Source organism: Aspergillus nomiae (assembly GCF_001204775.2).
Source record: "Aspergillus nomiae NRRL 13137 chromosome Unknown contig00141, whole genome shotgun sequence".
NCBI lineage: Eukaryota > Fungi > Ascomycota > Eurotiomycetes > Eurotiales > Aspergillaceae > Aspergillus > Aspergillus nomiae.
In genome coordinates this window covers 1-17,962 of record NW_015378196.1, presented here as the reverse complement: position 1 = coordinate 17,962, position 17,962 = coordinate 1, and the positions used below count along the sequence as shown (strand labels likewise).

General features: G+C 51.3%; 8 protein-coding genes across 8 annotated transcripts; 6 read left to right on the top strand and 2 right to left on the bottom strand.

The window, feature by feature from the left end:
- Nucleotides 1–108: 108 nt before the first annotated feature.
- Nucleotides 109–2,149, top strand: ANOM_006142 (putative alpha-L-rhamnosidase A; the record flags this gene model as incomplete). Its single annotated transcript, XM_015551399.1, has 3 exons — nt 109–1,224; nt 1,275–1,677; nt 1,860–2,149. 3 exons carry the CDS (start codon nt 109–111, stop codon nt 2,147–2,149), a joined length of 1,809 nt encoding a protein of 602 aa, XP_015406718.1.
- A 277-nt stretch (nt 2,150–2,426) lies between these two features.
- ANOM_006141 (oxidoreductase, short chain dehydrogenase/reductase family) lies at nt 2,427–3,421 on the bottom strand (the record flags this gene model as incomplete). The annotated part of the gene is made up of 3 exons (XM_015551398.1): nt 2,427–2,627; nt 2,690–2,915; nt 2,973–3,421. 3 exons carry the CDS (start codon nt 3,419–3,421, stop codon nt 2,427–2,429), a joined length of 876 nt encoding a protein of 291 aa, XP_015406717.1.
- An 899-nt stretch (nt 3,422–4,320) lies between these two features.
- ANOM_006140 (sugar transporter) lies at nt 4,321–6,440 on the top strand (the record flags this gene model as incomplete). The annotated part of the gene is made up of 13 exons (XM_015551397.1): nt 4,321–4,388; nt 4,440–4,559; nt 4,608–4,626; nt 4,672–4,861; nt 4,916–4,962; nt 5,011–5,065; nt 5,124–5,242; nt 5,289–5,555; nt 5,603–5,724; nt 5,774–5,946; nt 6,000–6,065; nt 6,113–6,193; nt 6,241–6,440. 13 exons carry the CDS (start codon nt 4,321–4,323, stop codon nt 6,438–6,440), a joined length of 1,527 nt encoding a protein of 508 aa, XP_015406716.1.
- Nucleotides 6,441–7,013: 573 nt separating this feature from the next.
- Nucleotides 7,014–9,605, top strand: ANOM_006139 (Zn(II)2Cys6 transcription factor; the record flags this gene model as incomplete). The annotated part of the gene is made up of 9 exons (XM_015551396.1): nt 7,014–7,110; nt 7,164–7,327; nt 7,373–8,125; nt 8,175–8,427; nt 8,475–8,594; nt 8,643–9,038; nt 9,105–9,187; nt 9,243–9,301; nt 9,353–9,605. 9 exons carry the CDS (start codon nt 7,014–7,016, stop codon nt 9,603–9,605), a joined length of 2,178 nt encoding a protein of 725 aa, XP_015406720.1.
- A 117-nt stretch (nt 9,606–9,722) lies between these two features.
- On the bottom strand, nt 9,723–10,598 carry ANOM_006138 (MBL fold metallo-hydrolase; the record flags this gene model as incomplete). Its single annotated transcript, XM_015551395.1, has 1 exon — nt 9,723–10,598. One exon carries the CDS (start codon nt 10,596–10,598, stop codon nt 9,723–9,725), a length of 876 nt encoding a protein of 291 aa, XP_015406721.1.
- Nucleotides 10,599–11,052: 454 nt separating this feature from the next.
- On the top strand, nt 11,053–11,490 carry ANOM_006137 (uncharacterized protein; the record flags this gene model as incomplete). Its single annotated transcript, XM_015551394.1, has 1 exon — nt 11,053–11,490. The coding sequence occupies one exon, from the start codon at nt 11,053–11,055 to the stop codon at nt 11,488–11,490; it is 438 nt and encodes a 145-aa protein (XP_015406709.1).
- Nucleotides 11,491–14,604: 3,114 nt separating this feature from the next.
- Nucleotides 14,605–15,078, top strand: ANOM_006136 (uncharacterized protein; the record flags this gene model as incomplete). Its single annotated transcript, XM_015551393.1, has 1 exon — nt 14,605–15,078. The coding sequence occupies one exon, from the start codon at nt 14,605–14,607 to the stop codon at nt 15,076–15,078; it is 474 nt and encodes a 157-aa protein (XP_015406710.1).
- Nucleotides 15,079–16,610: 1,532 nt separating this feature from the next.
- On the top strand, nt 16,611–17,962 carry ANOM_006135 (GPI anchored protein; the record flags this gene model as incomplete). The annotated part of the gene is made up of 1 exon (XM_015551392.1): nt 16,611–17,962. A coding segment is annotated over one exon (1,352 nt), but the record flags the coding sequence as incomplete, so codon positions are not given.

Below are 17,962 nucleotides of genomic sequence, written 5' to 3'. Positions count from 1 at the left end.
AGTATCTCCGGTGATAAACTACGGGCGGGGGTTGCATTTAAAACTTTGCCTAGGGCCAGTATACACGATGACCAAGATTCGGGAACTCGTTTGCACACTTCAGACGCAATGCGCCTTCCTTGGTCTGCGTGGCTCCTAAGCCCAGCTCTTCTAGCTGTGGCCTGCTATGGCGTGCCTTACAACGAATACATTCTGGCCCCCGCATCACGACATCTCGTTCCCCTTGAAGTTCTCGAGGTCAATGGCTCCGTTACAAACCCCTCCTCTCTGACGCAATCCAGCGGTGGAAATGCTACATTTGATGGGCCAGCCTCTGTCACGTTCGACTTTGGCCGCAACATAGCCGGCATTGTGTCTCTAGACATTGGGTCCTCATCCACACGCAATGGCTTCATTGGCGTGACTTTCACAGAGTCTAGTTTGTGGATCAGCAGTCAGGCTTGTGATGCCACAGCTGATTCAGGTCTCGACTCACCATTATGGTTCCCTGTCGGTCAAGGACCGGGTACATACACCGCAGAAAAGAAACACAATCGCGGCGCATTCCGGTACATGACCCTGGTCACCAACACAACTGCCGCGATATCTGTCCGCAATGTCCAGATCAACTATACAGCTGCCCCATCTCAGGATCTCCGCGCATACACGGGCTACTTCCACAGTAACGACGAGCTGCTCAACCGCGTCTGGTACGCGGGTGCATACACTAACCAGATTTGTACGATTGATCCAAGTACAGGGAATGCATTGCCGTTCTTAGGGATCATTAGCTCGGATAGTAACATCACTCTCCCGGACACCACCCCTTGGTACAGCAACTACACTATCTCCAACGGCAGCAGCACACTTACAGACGGTGCAAAACGGGACCGTCTGATCTGGCCGGGCGACATGTCAATTGCACTGGAAAGCGTTTCCGTGAGCACGTCTGACCTCTACAGTGTGCGCACCGCCCTAGAGACTCTGCTTTCTCAACAAAAACCAGACGGCCGTCTACCCTACGCCAGCAAGCCGTTCATTGATATTGTGAGCTTCACCTACCATCTCCACAGCCTCGTTGGTGTATCTTACTACTACCGGCATTCGGGCGATCGAGCTTGGCTATCTCAGTATTGGGGCCAATACCAGAAAGGCCTGCAATGGGCACTTTCCAGCGTGGATGACACTGGACTTGCCAACGTCACTGCCAGCTCTGACTGGTTGCGATTCGGAATGGGAGGCCATGTAAGCACTCTGTTCTCATCAAGCGATATCCAGAGAGCTAACCCAAGCAGAACATCGAAGCGAATGCCATTCTCTATTTCGTTCTCAACGAAGCCCAAGATCTGTCCCAAGCCATCAGCAACCATACCAATGCCAACTGGACCAAAATAGCCAGCGGTATCAAATCCGCCGCCAACAGGAATCTTTGGGATGCCAGCAACGGTTTATACAAAGACAACGAAACAACCACACTCCACCCACAAGACGGCAACGCATGGGCCATCAAGGCCAACCTCACCCTCTCCGCCAACCAAAGCAGCACCATCTCCTCCGCCCTGAGCTCTCGCTGGGGCAAATACGGCGCACCAGCCCCCGAGGCCGCAGATGCGTATCCCCTTTCATCGGCGGCTTTGAATTACAGGCCCACTTCCTCGCAAACCAACCCCAGAAAGCGCTCGACTTTATCCGCCTTCAGTGGGGCTTTATGCTAGATGATCCCCGCATGACGAACTCGACTTTCATCGAGGGCTATTCGACCGACGGGTCTCTCCACTATGCTCCATATACTAATGACGCCCGTGTATCGCATGCTCATGGTTGGTCAACCGGCCCCACGGCGGCGCTCAGTTTCTTCGCGGCTGGACTACATCTTACAGGTCCTGCTGGGGCGACGTGGAGGTTCGCCCCGCAGCCTGGTGATTTGACAAGTGTGGATGCGGGATACACGACCGCTTTGGGGCTTTTTTCAACGACGTTCAAGAGATCGGAAAATGGAGATTATCAGGGGTTGACCTTCACTACTCCGCAAGGTACGACAGGTGATGTAGACCTGGCGGGTGTCGAAGGAGCATTGGTTTCGACGGATGGCGAGCGTATTTCTCTAGTGAAAGGAACTGCAACAGGCATTGCTGGAGGCTCATGGGAGTTAGAGGTTGCAAGTCAATAGAACGAGATCAACTTGACATACACCATTCCAAGACAAAGCAGAAATATTACTCCAATACATCACTTTGTAAGAAAGTTACTGTAGCCTGTGCCTCTCAAGTCCGTTTCAATGTAAAGCACAGATATCTACCGAGGCCAAGCAAATGGCGACCACACCACTGCATAAATCAAAGTATCTAAAGTTAACCATATAATTTTATCTATGAATATCTATGTAGTAATGTATAACCCATATAAAAACGCCGAACCATGCCATCTTCGCAAGACCTCATGAATCATTAAGCAGAAGCACAGTGACCACCATCGACCCTCAAGTCCGTTCCAGTCATCCAGCCGCTGCCATCAGCGAGCATGTAAACTGTGGGCGCCTTGAAGTCCTCGGGAACACCCAAGCGGCCGAGCAGGGCACCACGCATCCAAGTCTCCTCGACCTCCGGCTTTTCCTTGAGGAGCGCATCGGTCATAGCCGTGCGGATGTACTGGGTATTCAATTAGCATTGCGAGCCAGAACGACAGCCATGGAGTAGAAAGTAAAACTTACACCGGCGGACAGCGTGTTCACACGAATACCATACTGGCCCCATTCCTGAGCCACAGAGCGACACATCTGGTGAACGGCGGCCTTGGACGAGTTGTAGGCGGTACATGTCAGGCCGCGGTTGGCGATCTGGCCCGACATCGAAGCGATCATCACGATACTTCCGGGGGTGTTCTGCTCCTTGAAGATGCGTGCGCAGTGCTTGGCCGGGATGAAGGTTCCGATGACGCTGCGCAGAGTCAATTAGTATCTAAGTAACTTTATAGGTGGTTAAATGAAGGCTTACTTGACATCCAGCATCTTCCTCCATCCGTCGATCGGGTAGTCCAGCGCCGGCACCATCTGCTGAATTCCCGCGCAGGTGATCGCGCCCCGCAAGGGCATGTTCCGCTTCAGACCCTCGGCGGCGATCTTCTCAAGCGCGTCCTTCGTCAGCTCCTCGTTGGTGATGTCACACTGCATGTATGTGGCTTGCAGTCCACGCGCGGAAGCCAGCTTCTGCACGGTGGCCCATTCCTCGGCGCTGGGCGTGGGCAGGAGGTCCAGACATGCGACATCTCCGCCGGCTTCGAGGACGGCTGCTGCAAGGACGATTCCGAGTCCGCGACCGCCGCCGGTGATCACGACTGTGCGGTTGCCGAGAGAGAAGAGGTCGCCGGTGCGAGCCACGGCGGGATTCTGGATAGATTCCGGGGCGACGGCTGTCGTGTTCTCGGGGACTGCGGAGGGGGCCATTTTGGTGTTGTGAGTGTATTTGAGAGATTATTGTGTCTGGAAGAGCAGGAGCGAGTGGTTGGAAAATTGGGGGACTCATATATATGTTTGTGATGCTGGCTCTCTGGCGCTTATCCACGACTAAACTAGTAGGACGGCCGATTCGAGCATGGAGAGCTGCATGTTTCATCATATTGCTTGGGGATGCTTATCCACATGAGTTCTTTGGTCGGCCAACCGAAGATCAGGTACGCTGCTCATGGTGGACGCGGTACTACCCCGACCGATGGTTGTGTTTACCCATGGGGGTTATCCCAGCAGAGGGCGCCTATTTGGTCCAGAAAGGGTAATATGGGGGAAGTCCGGGGGGTGGCGTGTGGATCCATTCTGCAGGCGCTAATGACTGCTGTTTTAGGAAATCGGGCCGTGGTACCGAAGCGTCGGCTGGAGTCCACCCCGGAAGTTGACCGGCACCGGGATCAGGTACTACTGTTGCCAGGTACCCCGGTATCTCGACCCTCTTCGGTGGGAATTAGCCCCCATGGGAAATTCAATGGTCTGAGCACTATTAATGCATCGGGGGCTTCTTCACTCGGATATTCCAAAACAAGGGGGCTGATAGTTAGGATTGTAGACTACAGAAGCGCAACAGTGATAGGCTGGAGTGTACAAGTTAGGGAAGAACTCTACGAAAGTTTAAATCCTGCGCCATTTTCCTTGTTACGCCTCCGAGAACCTTCCCCGGGGCCCCGCAATTCGTAGGCTGTTGGCACGAAAACACACGGAAAAGTTCAAGCTATGACGTCCGAATTTTTTCCGGGGTAGAACGATATATAAAAGTAGAAGTAGTCCCATGAACCTGATTGTTTCTCCGTGGTGTACACACATAAGTCACAACGAGAATTAGACCGGCGGCCATAATGACTTTTCTTGTTGGAAAGCCGCTGACGATGGCCATTACGGCCACTGCTGGCAGTGGCTTCCTTCTGTGAGACTATGTGTATGCCCTCACATTAAGATGTATGTACTGACTGAACAGTTTCGGTTATGACCAAGGTGTCATGTCAGGTCTCTTGTCAGGAGATGCATTCGTTCACACGTTTCCCGAGATTGATACCACCACTGGTGGCACTGGTAGCCCGACTTTGCAAGGAACTGTGTAAGTTTCACCAGCGTGATCTTTGGGCTAGGGCTAACGAAGTATCAGTGTCGCTATCTATGAGATTGTGAGTCACCCTCGCCTTCCTGTCAGCTAGGTCTGACTTTCATAGGGTTGTTTCCTGGGTGCCATTATGGCCCTGGTTTGGGGTGAGAAGGTTGGACGTCGCATGTGTATCATGGCTGGCTGTGTCATCCTCTCAATTGGTGCTGCCCTACAAGCCACCGCTTATGGTATTCCCCATATGATCGTTGGTCGAATTGTGGCAGGTGTCGGAAACGGACTCAACACTAGTACCATCCGTACGTACTTTCCTTGTGACCTTCGAGTGCGGTGGACCAGCTAACGTTCAATAGCGGTTTGGCATTCCGAACTGAGTAAGCCTGAGAGCCGCGGGAAAGGGGTAAGTCTCCGCCTTCAGCGTAGCTCGTCTTATACTGACGTGTTATAGCTCGCTATTGAATTGTGTATCAATATTTTCGGTGTTATGACTGCGTACTGGGTCGGTAAGTTCAGGGCTATGCTCCCCCTTTCTCTTTCTCTCGGCAACCTCTGACAAAACAGACTATGGCATGAGCTACGTCAAGAACGATGCTCAATTTCGGTTCCCTCTAGCCCTTCAGATTCTCTTCGCTATCCTCACTTTTATCGGTATCCTTGCCTTGCCCGAGTCACCTCGTTGGGTAAGTTGCTACTTTTCTATCAATGATTTCTTAACTGACAGCCCAGCTTATTGCCCATGGCCGAGAAAGCGACGCCCGCCGTATCATTTGGTCTCTCCAGCCTAATGCCCGCAACATCGGGGAGGACGACCCAGTCATCAATCAAGATGTCGCCGAAATTACACAAGCTATCCGGGAGGAACAATCCGCTACAGAAGAGAGCTCTTTCATGATGGTGTTCAAGAACGGTCCTCAGAAGTTTCTGTACCGGACACTATTGGGTATGGGCGGACAGATGATGCAACAGTTGTCCGGTGTGAACCTGATCACATATGTGAGTAGCTGTCCATGCCTGGAGAACTTACGGTCTAATGCAAGCAGTACAATACCGTTATCTTCGAAAAGTCTGTCGGTATGACCCATAACTTAGCGCTGCTGTTGGCAGGCTTCAATGGCGTGGCGTACTTTGTGTCCACTCTGGTCCCTATCTGGACGATTGATCGGTACGTTGAGTACTATTCCTCTGTATGAAGGACAGAACTAATTTTGCAGGCTCGGTCGACGGAAGCTGATGCTTTTCGCTGTGGTTGGACAAGGGGCGTGCATGGCTATTCTGGCCGGCACAGTGGCGGACGGTGGCCATGCCGCTGGTCTGGTAGCCACCGTGATGCTATTCCTTTTCAACTTCTTCTTTGGAGTGGGATTACTTGCCATTCCATGGCTCTGTATGTTTATCTTTCATTATCCAGATCCGATTCAGCATACTAATCATCGGCAGTGCCTGCGGAATACTCCCCGTTGGCTACTCGTACCCGATCCGCAGCATTGGCGACGGCAACCAACTGTACGTTTATCCCAGTTATCTGCGATGTGTCATGCTAATGAGTCCAGGGATCTTCACTTTCTTGGTAGTAGAAATCACTCCGGTCAGCATTGACAACGTTGGGTATCGCACGTATATCTACTTTGCAGGTATGTACTACGCATCTGTATACACTACCAGTTGCTAACAGTAGCAGTGTTCAACTTCTGCTTCATCCCTCTGATTTACTTCTTCTACCCTGAGACGCGCAACCTCACTCTGGAACAAATCGACCACTTGTTCACTGGCGAGAAGGTGAAGCTTCATTGGCACGCATCGATGGGAACTGCCGGCGACGCCGAGCGTCGTCTGGGAGAGAAGGACCCAGAGCTTGCTGGTGTCCAGCATGTCGAATAGATTATTTAGTTTTCTTTTCTGTTTCCGGGGTGTCGCAGGGCTTAAACTCAGCGGTGCTATGAGTTAGTGTACAATAATGGAATGTCTCCATGTCTTCATTTTTCTGTATATTCTTAATAAATACTACACTGCCAGACATAAGACAAGACATATCAAGTATCTCTGCTGCAATATGCGTACTCTAGAGCCTTAAAATCTCCAACAAATTCCAACTGCATCCAACTGAACCCTAATAGTTTCAGATCATTAGTCTTAAGTCTCGCTCAAGACATGAACCACGGCTCTGCAGCACCTAACCTGCATCCCTGGTTCTACGTAACCTACTCCATCGTACGATAGCCGGATAAATAAATAAGAATGAAATTTGGGACGACCCACCGCAGAGATTCCAGAGGCCATCTCCGTGTTTTCCCCACATTTGATCAAACCCGGTGGCGGTTATCGGTTCCCGATCCGGTAATCCGCCCGACACGCTGTCGACGACCCCAAACTTACTTTTTCAGGTAATTATAGACTTTCGATTCCTTTCCCCGTATCATGATGGTAGTTAGTCCCTCAATCACCTCAATCACAATGACCACCATGCCTCAGGACACTGACTCCTTGCGTCATGCTCCCCGGAAGCGTACACGCACCGGCTGTATCAACTGCAGTAGACGCAGACGAAAATGTGGGACAATCCCCCGGAATTTAGTACTTTTCTAAAAGCTCACGATAGCCTAGGTGACGAGTCCAAGCCAACATGCACCGGCTGCAGACGGCGCGGAGAGAAGTGCCAATGGCGTGTACTAGGCTCCTTCCGGGAGGCCAATATCAAAGTCCTCGAGCCCGGCCATCCGTCCATGAACCAATCGGTTGGTCGGAATAGTCGGCAGAGTAAATTCAAGGTGGGTTGCTGCTGCAAGGAAAGCCGTCCTTGTCTGACCGAGTAGATATTGAATGTCGACCCTCCTTCGGCCCGAAAAGAGCGTGCTCGTAAAGAGCAGCCGATGCCCGAGAGGGCGCCATCCCCTCAACCCCAGCAGGAGGAGGCCTCCGCGCCTTCGCCGCTACCTGTTACTTATCCGGATCAGGCTCAGGCTCAATTACCTCAGGCTGACTTCAATCATTGCGATGATCCGGGCCTTTCCCCGTCGCTGTCGAGTAATGCTTCCTTTTACCCGGCTGCGGAGGTCCGCAACCATGAAGGCGATGGCGGCCGCAACGATGAGGCGACTAACGATCTTCCCAATCATATTGCCCATAACACTTCACCTAACCACCCATATATGCATTCCAGTCCTGAATTTGTTATAGATGAGCTCGCTGCATTACGGAATTTCTCCAACCATGCAGCATCCTTCCCTCAAACTGCCCAGGAGCCTTACCAAGCTATTACCTCACCTCTCTTCGATCACAGCGTCTTCTCCGATCCAGTCAACTTCACTAATGATGTCTTTCTGCCTGGATCCGCCTATGAGGCGCTTCACACTACGCTGCGGAACCGCCAGCTCTGGACTGCCCGACCGGACATCCCCAGTCGGTGTAGCTCGCCAGCGTCAGTTCCAGAGTCCGGGGCAGTGACTCCCAATGAGCTGCATCCGAGTCAAGTTAGCCACTACTCGAGACCAAGACGCCCGTTTGAACTCTCACCAGCTCGGGAAAATGTGCTGTGGCAGAACTATCTCAATGAGATTTGTCTATGGGTGTGTAGTTGTCCCATGTCGCTGCATCTACCTCGTACTGACCGAGCAGCTTGACATGTTCGACAACCATCGTCACTTTGCCTCGACCTACCCTCAAATGGCCAAGTCAGTGCCACATCTTCGCTATTCTATCTTGGCCTTATCTGCCCGCCAGATCGAGCGGAAACAGAACCAGAAGTCCCAGTCAGAAAGCCTTTCCCTGTACCAGGAGGCAATCCATCTCCTCCTCCCGGAGCTAGAGAGCAAGACGACACCAGTGATAGCGTCATGTGTGATTCTATGTGTATTGGAAATGCTAAGCTGTACGCTTGTCCACCCTTTTCAACCCAACACACCTAACATCCGACAGGCAATCCCAAAGAATGGCGCCGCCATCTAGACGGCTGCGCATATCTAATCCAAGCAGCTGAGATCAACGGATTCTCTGGGAAAGAAGAACAAGCCCTCTTCTGGTGCTTCGCGCGAATGGGTAAGTATACCCCACTCTCATGCAACAGCATTGTTTCTAATAGATCAGATGTCTGCGGCGGCCTCATCTCCGAGGAAGAGACCATCATCCCCATCCACCACTGGATTCCCAAGAACATGAGTCCGGCCGAAGCCTCCCAGCACTTCCTCGCCTCCAACATATCTGCCTTCGACACCTACGCAAACTACACCGTCTACCTCTGCGCCCAGACCCTCGGCGTTCTCTTCAACCCCTCCTCCCAACTCCCGCCATCCTGTGTATCGTGTCAATACCTCGGCAGTCCCGACGATCGAGACACGTACGTGCACCGCTGGACGCGTCTTTTCGACAGCGTCGAAGAGTGGTACGATAACCGGCCGAACCAGATGAAGTCGATCTTCGTCATACCGGCTTCAGCAGGGCCGATGCCGTTTCCGACGGTTTTGTATGGGAATGGAGCTGCTAGTATGTTTTCTTTTCTTCCTTTTTCTTTCGAGCCCATTTCTCTCGCTTATATACTGACGCGGCTAGTCTCTGGCAATCAATTGTATCATACGTGTGCGTTACTGTTGCTTCAGCGCAAGCCGAAGACTCTTTCTCTCTCCCGACGACCGGTATTGTTTCTGTTCTCTGAAGGCTTGGTTGAAATTCACGCTAATACAACTCTAGAAATCCGTCCTCTGGCACGCTAGACAGATCTGTGCGATCTCCGCTTCGAACACTCACCAGTAAGTTTATTGCGCTCATTCCAGTCGAAAGAGTACTAAGCTCTATATCAGCGGCTGCTGGACAAACGCCCTACAACCACTCTGGCTAGCCGGGAAAGCCATGTCACACCACTCCGAGCACACAGCCATCATCGAAACATTAACGCGTGTCGAGCGCGAGACCGGCTGGGCGACAGCGTGGAGAGTCGAGGACCTGAAAGACTTCTGGGGCGAGGACGACGACATGGACGAGATGGAGCCGATGCGGGTCGACGTGGAGGGGGATGTGAGTCTGCAGACTCCGCGGAGCATCCGGAGCCATTAGAAGTATGACTAGAGACGCATGACGATGTTGATGACGAGAGATTCATGGCATGGTTGCATTATGCTAGAACATCAATCCTAACTCTCAACAAATACAAATTACATCGCAAAACAGACATCACGAAGCCTCTTTGAATTCATACGCATTCTGTCCAAATGCCGCCTTCGCACCCGCTAGAATGGCGTGTGGGTTAATCCTCGACGGGAACAACTCCTGCATCCTGCGATAGAGCTCCTCAGGGCTCGACGCCGTCGAAGCCGCATCCTCAAACGCATGGATATATCGTCTCGTACTCTGGATATTAAACACGCCATCCACCGTCCCAGCCCTCTTATGCCCCGCAACCACAATATGAGGCTCAAGCGCCTCGATCGTATCCAACGCCCTCAGCCATTCCCGGCGTTTGCTCGTCGTATCCGCCTCCCCGAAGAACTGGTGCACATCGCCATACACAACGTCACCCGCCACGACGAGACGCAGATCAGGAACCCACAGAACCGTCGAGTCATGCGTGTCCGTGTGTCCCACATCTACGATCCGAAATACATGATCCTCCATCGTGAAGGTAGTAGACGGCCACGGTTCGGCCGTCTTCTGCGGCTGATAGATCTGGGCCGGGAAGAACCGCGTCCAGATATTGACGAACTTGTCTGGCTCAAGCTGGCCTTGCGAATGTGCCACGGTTGCTGGAGTGGCGATTGCCCGTGCGGATGGCCATCGCTGTAGGAGCACCGGGATCCCGAACCAGTGGTCGCCGTGCCCGTGCGTGATGTAGATGTACTTGAGTGTTTTTCCGGGTGCGGTGGCTTCGATCCATTGGATTAGTTCTTCGGTCTGGGTGATCGAGATCGGGGTGTCGACTAGGACAGCCTCGTTGGTGCCGTGGATAAGGGTGCAGGAGATTGGGGAGAAGGCGCTTGTTTGCCCCTCTCGCTGTATGGCGATGGGCAGACGCGAGGAGACCCATACGTCGGCTCGGAGGTGTGAACTCATGGTTTTGGAGGTAGATGTCGGAGTAGGACTGGTGTGTGTGTCCTGTTATTCCTGGTAGTTATCTCCTGGTGGCCCCGGGCGTGTTTAAATAAACTGTCCACAGAAGGGAAAGTGAGGTCAAATGTCATGGCCGGTAGGGACCCTCGGTAGGCTTCTTCCGAATTTATTGGATTTGTCAAATTAAGTAGACTCTCTTCTCATATCGATGTTTTTTCACCTCGGCGATTGTGCTGTGTCCCCGCGATGGATTGGATATAGGCGGGAGTATCAGTAATCCCGGAAATGAACTACCGAATGATAACTGTACTGAGTCTACAGCATATGCCTGTCCTACAACTACTATATATACCCCATGGCTTATACAGAACATTAAACCCGAGTCTTATCTCCCAAGAGAATCACACTATCTCATTCATACCCCTCCACATAAGTCATAACCAAGCAAACACGAACAATGCCCCGCTGGACCTTCTACCTATCCCCCAACACCCTCACGCAAGAGGAAAAAGGCACCATCGCCAGAAAAGTAACAGACCTTTACATCGGCTTCGGCATCCCCGCCTTCTGGGTGAACGTCTTCTTCCACGAGACCGGCGAGGGCAATTTCTACAGCGGGGGTGAATACCCCCCGAACGCCGTGTTCTTCCACATGGATCACGCGGCCAGCAAGATCGATTCTGAGGATCTGCGAGATGAGTTCATTCGGAAGGTCAATGATATTGTGGGGCCCATTCTGGACCCGAAGGGCATGAAATGGGAGTATAATATCTATGAGCATCCGAGAGATAACTGGAGGATTAATGGCATGATTCCGCCGATGGAGTATCCGGAGGTTTTGAGGGAGTGGAGGGAGAGGAATGCACCGGTTAAGTATGAGGGGGCGTATAGATGATCCCGTCTCTTTCTTTTGTTTCTTTTTTTTTTTTTTCTTTTTCGCTTTTTTGGGGGGTGGTTTGGGGGTTGTTTACGAGGCTTATTGTTCTGTATGGTGGGGATGTTGAGGGATGAAGCATGAGATGTTTGTAACTAGAGACCCAAGGGTAACTTGAGAATGCCTTTACCGCAATTGATTTGGACTGAGGACCTCCACTTAGTCTAATGGGGGTTGCAGTAAATGAGTGGAAGTATATAAGTGAATTGCAAACGGCGGCAAAGTATGAGGCCACCTCTGCTATATGTATCGAGATCGGATTCTATATTATCTTGATATGGCTTTGCCAGTCACTCTGATATTTCGCTGCTAGGAGTGTATAGGGATATTTTTTCTGTTCATGGAATATCTACCAGGCGTAGTTTACATCTACGCCTTTCATGACCGTTCAATCATAGCACCCCTCTGAATCTCTACCATTACTTGTACAACTGATGCATTGTGCATTCTAAATCAGTATCATGCAAGCTACCGATAGGGTAGAAAACCTCGAGTAAAAGGGAAAGAAGAAAGAAAAGTCCCCAGAAGTCTTCTCCAACACAGACTACACTTGAACATGCAAGTTGTCAGTGAACAATCTCTTAGCTCATGCTGACGCGACTTCAAAGTTGTCGGCAAATGTATCTGGTTATAGAAACTAGCCGTGGCTGTGTAAAGCTCAACTCGGTTCCTGATTTAATTACCGAACTCTCAGCCAGAATCATTGCTCCTTCAGCTCAATTCCCTAGATCCACCAACCCGCCTAGGAAGCCCTATGGTATAACTAACTAGGTTTTGACCGGATCATCTAATCTTTAGTCTACTCGAAGCTGTAAAGACCGCTAAATTAGAACAATCAGACCTCCTTTCAATTAAAATACAACTAGGATTTTCCACAGGGTCACCAGGTAGAACCGAGTTTCATAATTCTGATAAGAATTTGTTGTATTGGATCGATTGAATCTGCAACGGTCCGAAACTGGTGCGGGTCCGATCTCGGCTCCGACCCGCACTGCGGGTTCGGTGCAGATTTTGAAACCCTAGACTTTTAGCCTTGGGCACTCGATGTATACTTAGACGATGAGCTCAACAGTATATAACCTCTTAAAGAAGAGCTACGTATATTGAAGCATGTAGAATTAGAAGAGAGTTGTGTATAGTGCTCAGACTTGCGTACAAGCTCGTTTATCCGTGTGACGCCTAGAGGGGTATGAAAAGAGTCGGAGGGTATCCTGATATGGAGAACATCGGGATGTCTGATGTGCGCTATACTTCATGATCTTGGGTCATGCATCAGAAAACAATTATTGTCTAGACCCATTTCTCGCGCAGAAAATCGGGCGCTGGAAAGGTACGAAAGGGGCTGCCCTTGCGGGCGAGCAGACAAGTCGAGAACTGGTGTCTTGAGCGATATACTCCGTAGGGCGAAGATGTCCATTTCCACGACTTATTTTAAGTACACCTGGACAGTAGGACAACTGCCTTTTGCGGTACTAGGGCACAACACGACAAGTTTTCGAGCATTCGACAGGATACCTGTCAGGGGCAATCAAGGGATAAAAGCTCGTTCCACTTTTCGGCGACCCCTGAATCATAACCTGGACGAAGGTCTGTTGCCCTTCATTCTTCTACTTTTTTTTGTCCCGACATTCCTGGACTGACCATGGTTGAGACGAGACATTCCTTTCCGACGCGACTCCTTGGCGTGACGTGCAACTCATTCCCATCGTTGCCATGGAGGGTCTGGGAAGTATTCTCGCTAACGTGGCCTTGTTGATGGTTGAGATTCGTAATGTTATTGATATACTGGTCGCTATGAGGTAATTGGGGTCGTATTCGTTTCTACGTTGGGTTTGGGGCACGAAAGAAGAATAGGAGAAGTGGGCGAGGGAATTAGACTATTGGCAACGTTCTGCCAAGGCGCCTAGTAGCGAGCTTAAGTAATGGCGCAATTGCTAACTTTTCTCGCCTCTGCCCTGGAGTGTGGCTCAATGCGGTAAAATTGGCGCTTCGATGCCATGGTGAGAATGGCGGCTGCCTAAATAATGGTGTATTCTGGTCGGTAATCCTGCGTGGTGATGTAGAGGATCGCTGGTTATGGGAAATCTTGCAGCCTTGGAGCTATTGGAGGAAAATCAGGTTGAGTACTTCCTCTGGTTGATATAGGGGTCAGCTCGGTTAATAAAGAGATCGGGGAACACATAAGGGTGTGAAACAGATACTAAACTTAAAAAAAAAATTAAATCAAGATGTTAAGAAATAAGTCTTTCAAAGATAAAGTGATGTTTAAGTGGAAGCGACATAATATCACATTGTGTGGTTGTATTGATATATATGAAGCAATGTAAGATATATAATGATCAACCGGATATATATTACCAACATTGCAGTACTAATAACCAGTGGGGATCTGCCCTACGGAGAAAGGAATCCACTTAGTATTGTTGGCTATACTTTCAATAGGTATTTGATATGTAATAACAAACCATTGTTCTTGCGTAATGCACTCAATGCACTCAGTCCACTCGCAGACTCCAAGTTGAGATGAGCGAGGGTTGAGATACAGATCATATACACCCCACAACTGTGGCGCATGATGTCAAATAAGAGAACATGCGCCACATTACCCTAACCCCGATCAAGACTAGTGCACGACGTATATTGCCTGGGCAATCTCAGATCACCCCCTGATTGGCCCCAGGGGAGATGAGGAATGGATTTCCCCTGGAAATAGCAACGAAAATGCATGGCTTGAAACCAACTGGACCACGCTGGCAGGTGGATAATAACTTCCCATCGCCAGCAGATGAATTAATCTTGGACAAATCCTGACGTCGACTCCTTTTCCTGAATTCATCCCAAGTAGAACCCAATACACCAAAAGGAAGTCGTCATCGGCCCTTCCCAAGATGGACTGAGGGCTGAAACGGCGGAAGTTTATTGTTTCACTCTTTATTACTGCGCTGTGTCGCTCCTTATTTTGGTTTCGTCTTTTCTGGGAAGGATTTGCAGGGTGAACCTCCTACGACTGCCCTGGCCAACCCTCTTGTATACAACCTGTCCCTACCCATCTGTGTTCGCAAACAATCCTGAAAGATGGCGCCGTCCGCACTCGCTGCCCTCGGGCGTGTCACATCCCCAAAAAGCTTCAAGGGCGGCCCAGAAGCCGAAGCTCTCGTGTCGCCTCCCAGCCCCGCGGTTCCAGATTACGATCCTACAATCAATGCAAAGCCCTACTCACCTTTTTATCGCCATGCGACGCAAAACTTCACCGGACAGACCCCGAATGCCGCTCTGAAAGTACCCAACGCCGATGACCTGGAAACCGGCGCCAGTGCATATCGACCATCCGGGGAGTCGGACAATCGCCGCAGTTCGAAACTCTGGACGGAGAAGAAGAGACATTGTGACTGGCTCAGAGCATTGCCGAAGAAGCAAAGAATAGCCGTGAAGGCGGTCATTGCCATTGTCATCGTGGGGACAATGGTGGCTATTGCCCTGGGCATTACGGCGGCCGTTGGGGGAGGGGTGTGGAAGTCGAACCACCAACAGGGGGCTATTGGATCCTGAGTGCGTATGTTCTTTGACGATGAGCAACGCGGCCAGGTCTGACTCGGTTTCTAGTGCTTCAAACAGGTTTTTTTTTGACAACTGCTTACGAATTCCATATTCTTCACTTCTCCCCATGCACGCTGGGGTAGCTATTCTGCGAAAGACTTCCGGCACAGTGGACCGGACGAACAAGGGGCGACAACAGAAGGAAAAGGGATGGCAGAATACCCCGAACGGGCGTGCGACTGGGATTACCGTGTAACTATATGTCGCTTGATCGGCCCAGGCAATGGTCCAGACGCGTGGACTTCGACCGTGATAGTGACATTTCCTTCATGTGAGAGAGAATTAGTCGATGACAGCCAAGAAATAAGATCACTCGTATTCTTAACTCTGAACAAAACTGGAGTGGGCCTGTGGCCTGGCTCGGCTACCATTCGTAGATCGGTGCCTGATCGCCTAGATAGGGTGCCTGGCGGCGGAAGAACGTCGGTCCATAACACGTGACCCACAGGTGCTACAAAAAGGCCGATCACGAGCATTCCTTTGGGATTTTTTTTCTTCTTTTTCTTCATTACATCGAAAAGCTTTAACAGAACCTGCCACGACCGTCGTCCAGTCTTTATCCCACGGCGACGTGTTGCCTTCGGTCTACGGACTGATTGGTTCTGGAGAACAAAAACTCCTCGATAGGAAGTTTGCCTTTCGTTGGGTCCTCTTCAGTGAGGGCGATGAGGGGTGAATGTCGATGACGGGATACATATCGACTTGGAAAATATCTGTGATGTCCACAAGTCCACTTAGCTGCAATATGAGAATGTTACTGGAGAGACCTTTCAGCCACGCCTGCTGTAGAATGGACCGTAGTTCGTCTCCGTAGAAAAAGAATTGTTTTGGCGCCACGTGCGGAATGTGGTGTCAGGTGCTTGCAGTCACGTTGACCAAAAGTGACTGTCAAGGTTTCTGCAGATACCATCGTCCACGTCCTTGATTGCGTCAAAAGGGCCCAGATTTCCGCAAGGTCAATGCTTTGCGATCCTCTCCTTTTTACAGGACCAACGCGACGCGAATCCTGCTCGACGACTCGAACAGGGGCATGGGCCAGATGACGGTCGAGGCAGGGGTTCTCCGACAAACAAGGCGTGCAGAGCATACCGGTCCCTTCAAAGCCACGAAGTGAGGAATGTGCGACCGGGCAATTCGATCAAGCCTGGACGTAACAAGATGTGAAAAACAAGGCTTAGGCCCAGCAAGGCCCATTCTTTGGGGGCATTCTCAGCTGGACAACAGTCACTCGGTGTTTGTTTGTGGCGCCCAAGGGGAGACCGACATACCAAGTGGTCGGAGGATGGGTTGATGTTATTGGGATGATAAAAAGGTCAACCTTGTCCAGCCCTCGTGGAGGAGGAATCGAGAAGTCCCAAGGCCTAATCAAAAGTCTTTCTTTCAGTTACTTTCCTTAATTAATATTAATCGAGGCTGTGCCTGTTCAGTCCGTTGTCGCTCTTTTAGATTTAGTGGACGCCGAAAGGGATAATAACGCAAGCAAGATGAAGGGACTTCAGAATGGTATTCCCATCGCGATGCTGGCTGCGATGGCTAGTGCCCAGGGGCTCGGTGGACGCCCCACGGTTGATACCGGCAACGGTGTGGGAGTAGGCTTCAGTAACCAGTTCTCCAACGAGGTGGACAACTTCAACAAGGACGACCACTCCGCCGATGTGCACACCGAGACCAACATTATCAAGGCCCCGCCCCACCCTCACGGTGGTCCACATGGCCCGGAACATGGTGGCCACGATGGTCACGGAGAAGGGGAGGGAGCACACGGACACCAAAAGCGCGGCGGTGTCATCGACAGTGGTAACTCGGCGAGCTTCGACTTTGACAATGAGTTTACCAACGAAGTGAACAACGCCAACCTTGATGACCATTCACTCGATGTTCATAAGAACACCAATATTGTGACACCTCCACCTCATCCTCATGGACATGGCGGACACGGACCCGAGCATAAACGCCGGGACGAGGAAGAGCCACACGGACCGTCAACGATTGACACTGGTAACGATGCAGACTTCACTTTCACGAACGAATTCCACAATGAGGTGAACAACTACAATGGGGACAACCACTCAGTCGACGTGGACAAGCATACAAACGTTCACGTCGCACCCCCTCACGGCGGTCCTCATGAGTCGCATGGCCACGATGGTCAAGAGGGCCACCACAAACGTGCGTATCGACCAGACGCCGACTCGGCTGCTGAACCTGGTACGGTGGACACTGGGAACACAGCCAACACGCAAGTCTCGAACTCGGTTGACTCGAAGACCAATTCCGCGAATATTGATGACCACTCTGTTAAGGTGCACTCTGACGTCAACGAAACCGTTGGTGCACCTCACCATCATGAGCACCATGAGGGTGGGCATGAAGAGCCTGGCGAGAATCATCAGGAAGAACCGTCAGAGCCTGCTGACGATCAGGAGGAACCTTCGAAGCCGGTTGAACATCAACCCGCCCAGCCGGTGGAACACCCTGAGGAGGAGCATAAGGAGCCTGTTCCTACGTGCACCACTTTGACTCGCGAAGTGGTGCACACCGTTGTCCGCACTTTGCAGGGCCACTCTGAGGCCACACACGCTCCCCAGCAGCCGGCGGAGGTGAACACTCCCGCTGCTCAACCTGAGGAACCTAAGGAACATGGAGAATCCGGACATGGCGACCCCAGCCATCAAGCGGAGACCCCCAAGCCGACAGGTTCTGAAGGCTCTCACCAGGAGGACTCGGGACATGCTGAGCCTAGCCATGAAGCAGAGAGCCCCAAGCCGACAGGTTCTGATGGCTCTCACCAGGAGGAATCCGGACATGATGACCACAGCCCAAGGACACCCCCAAG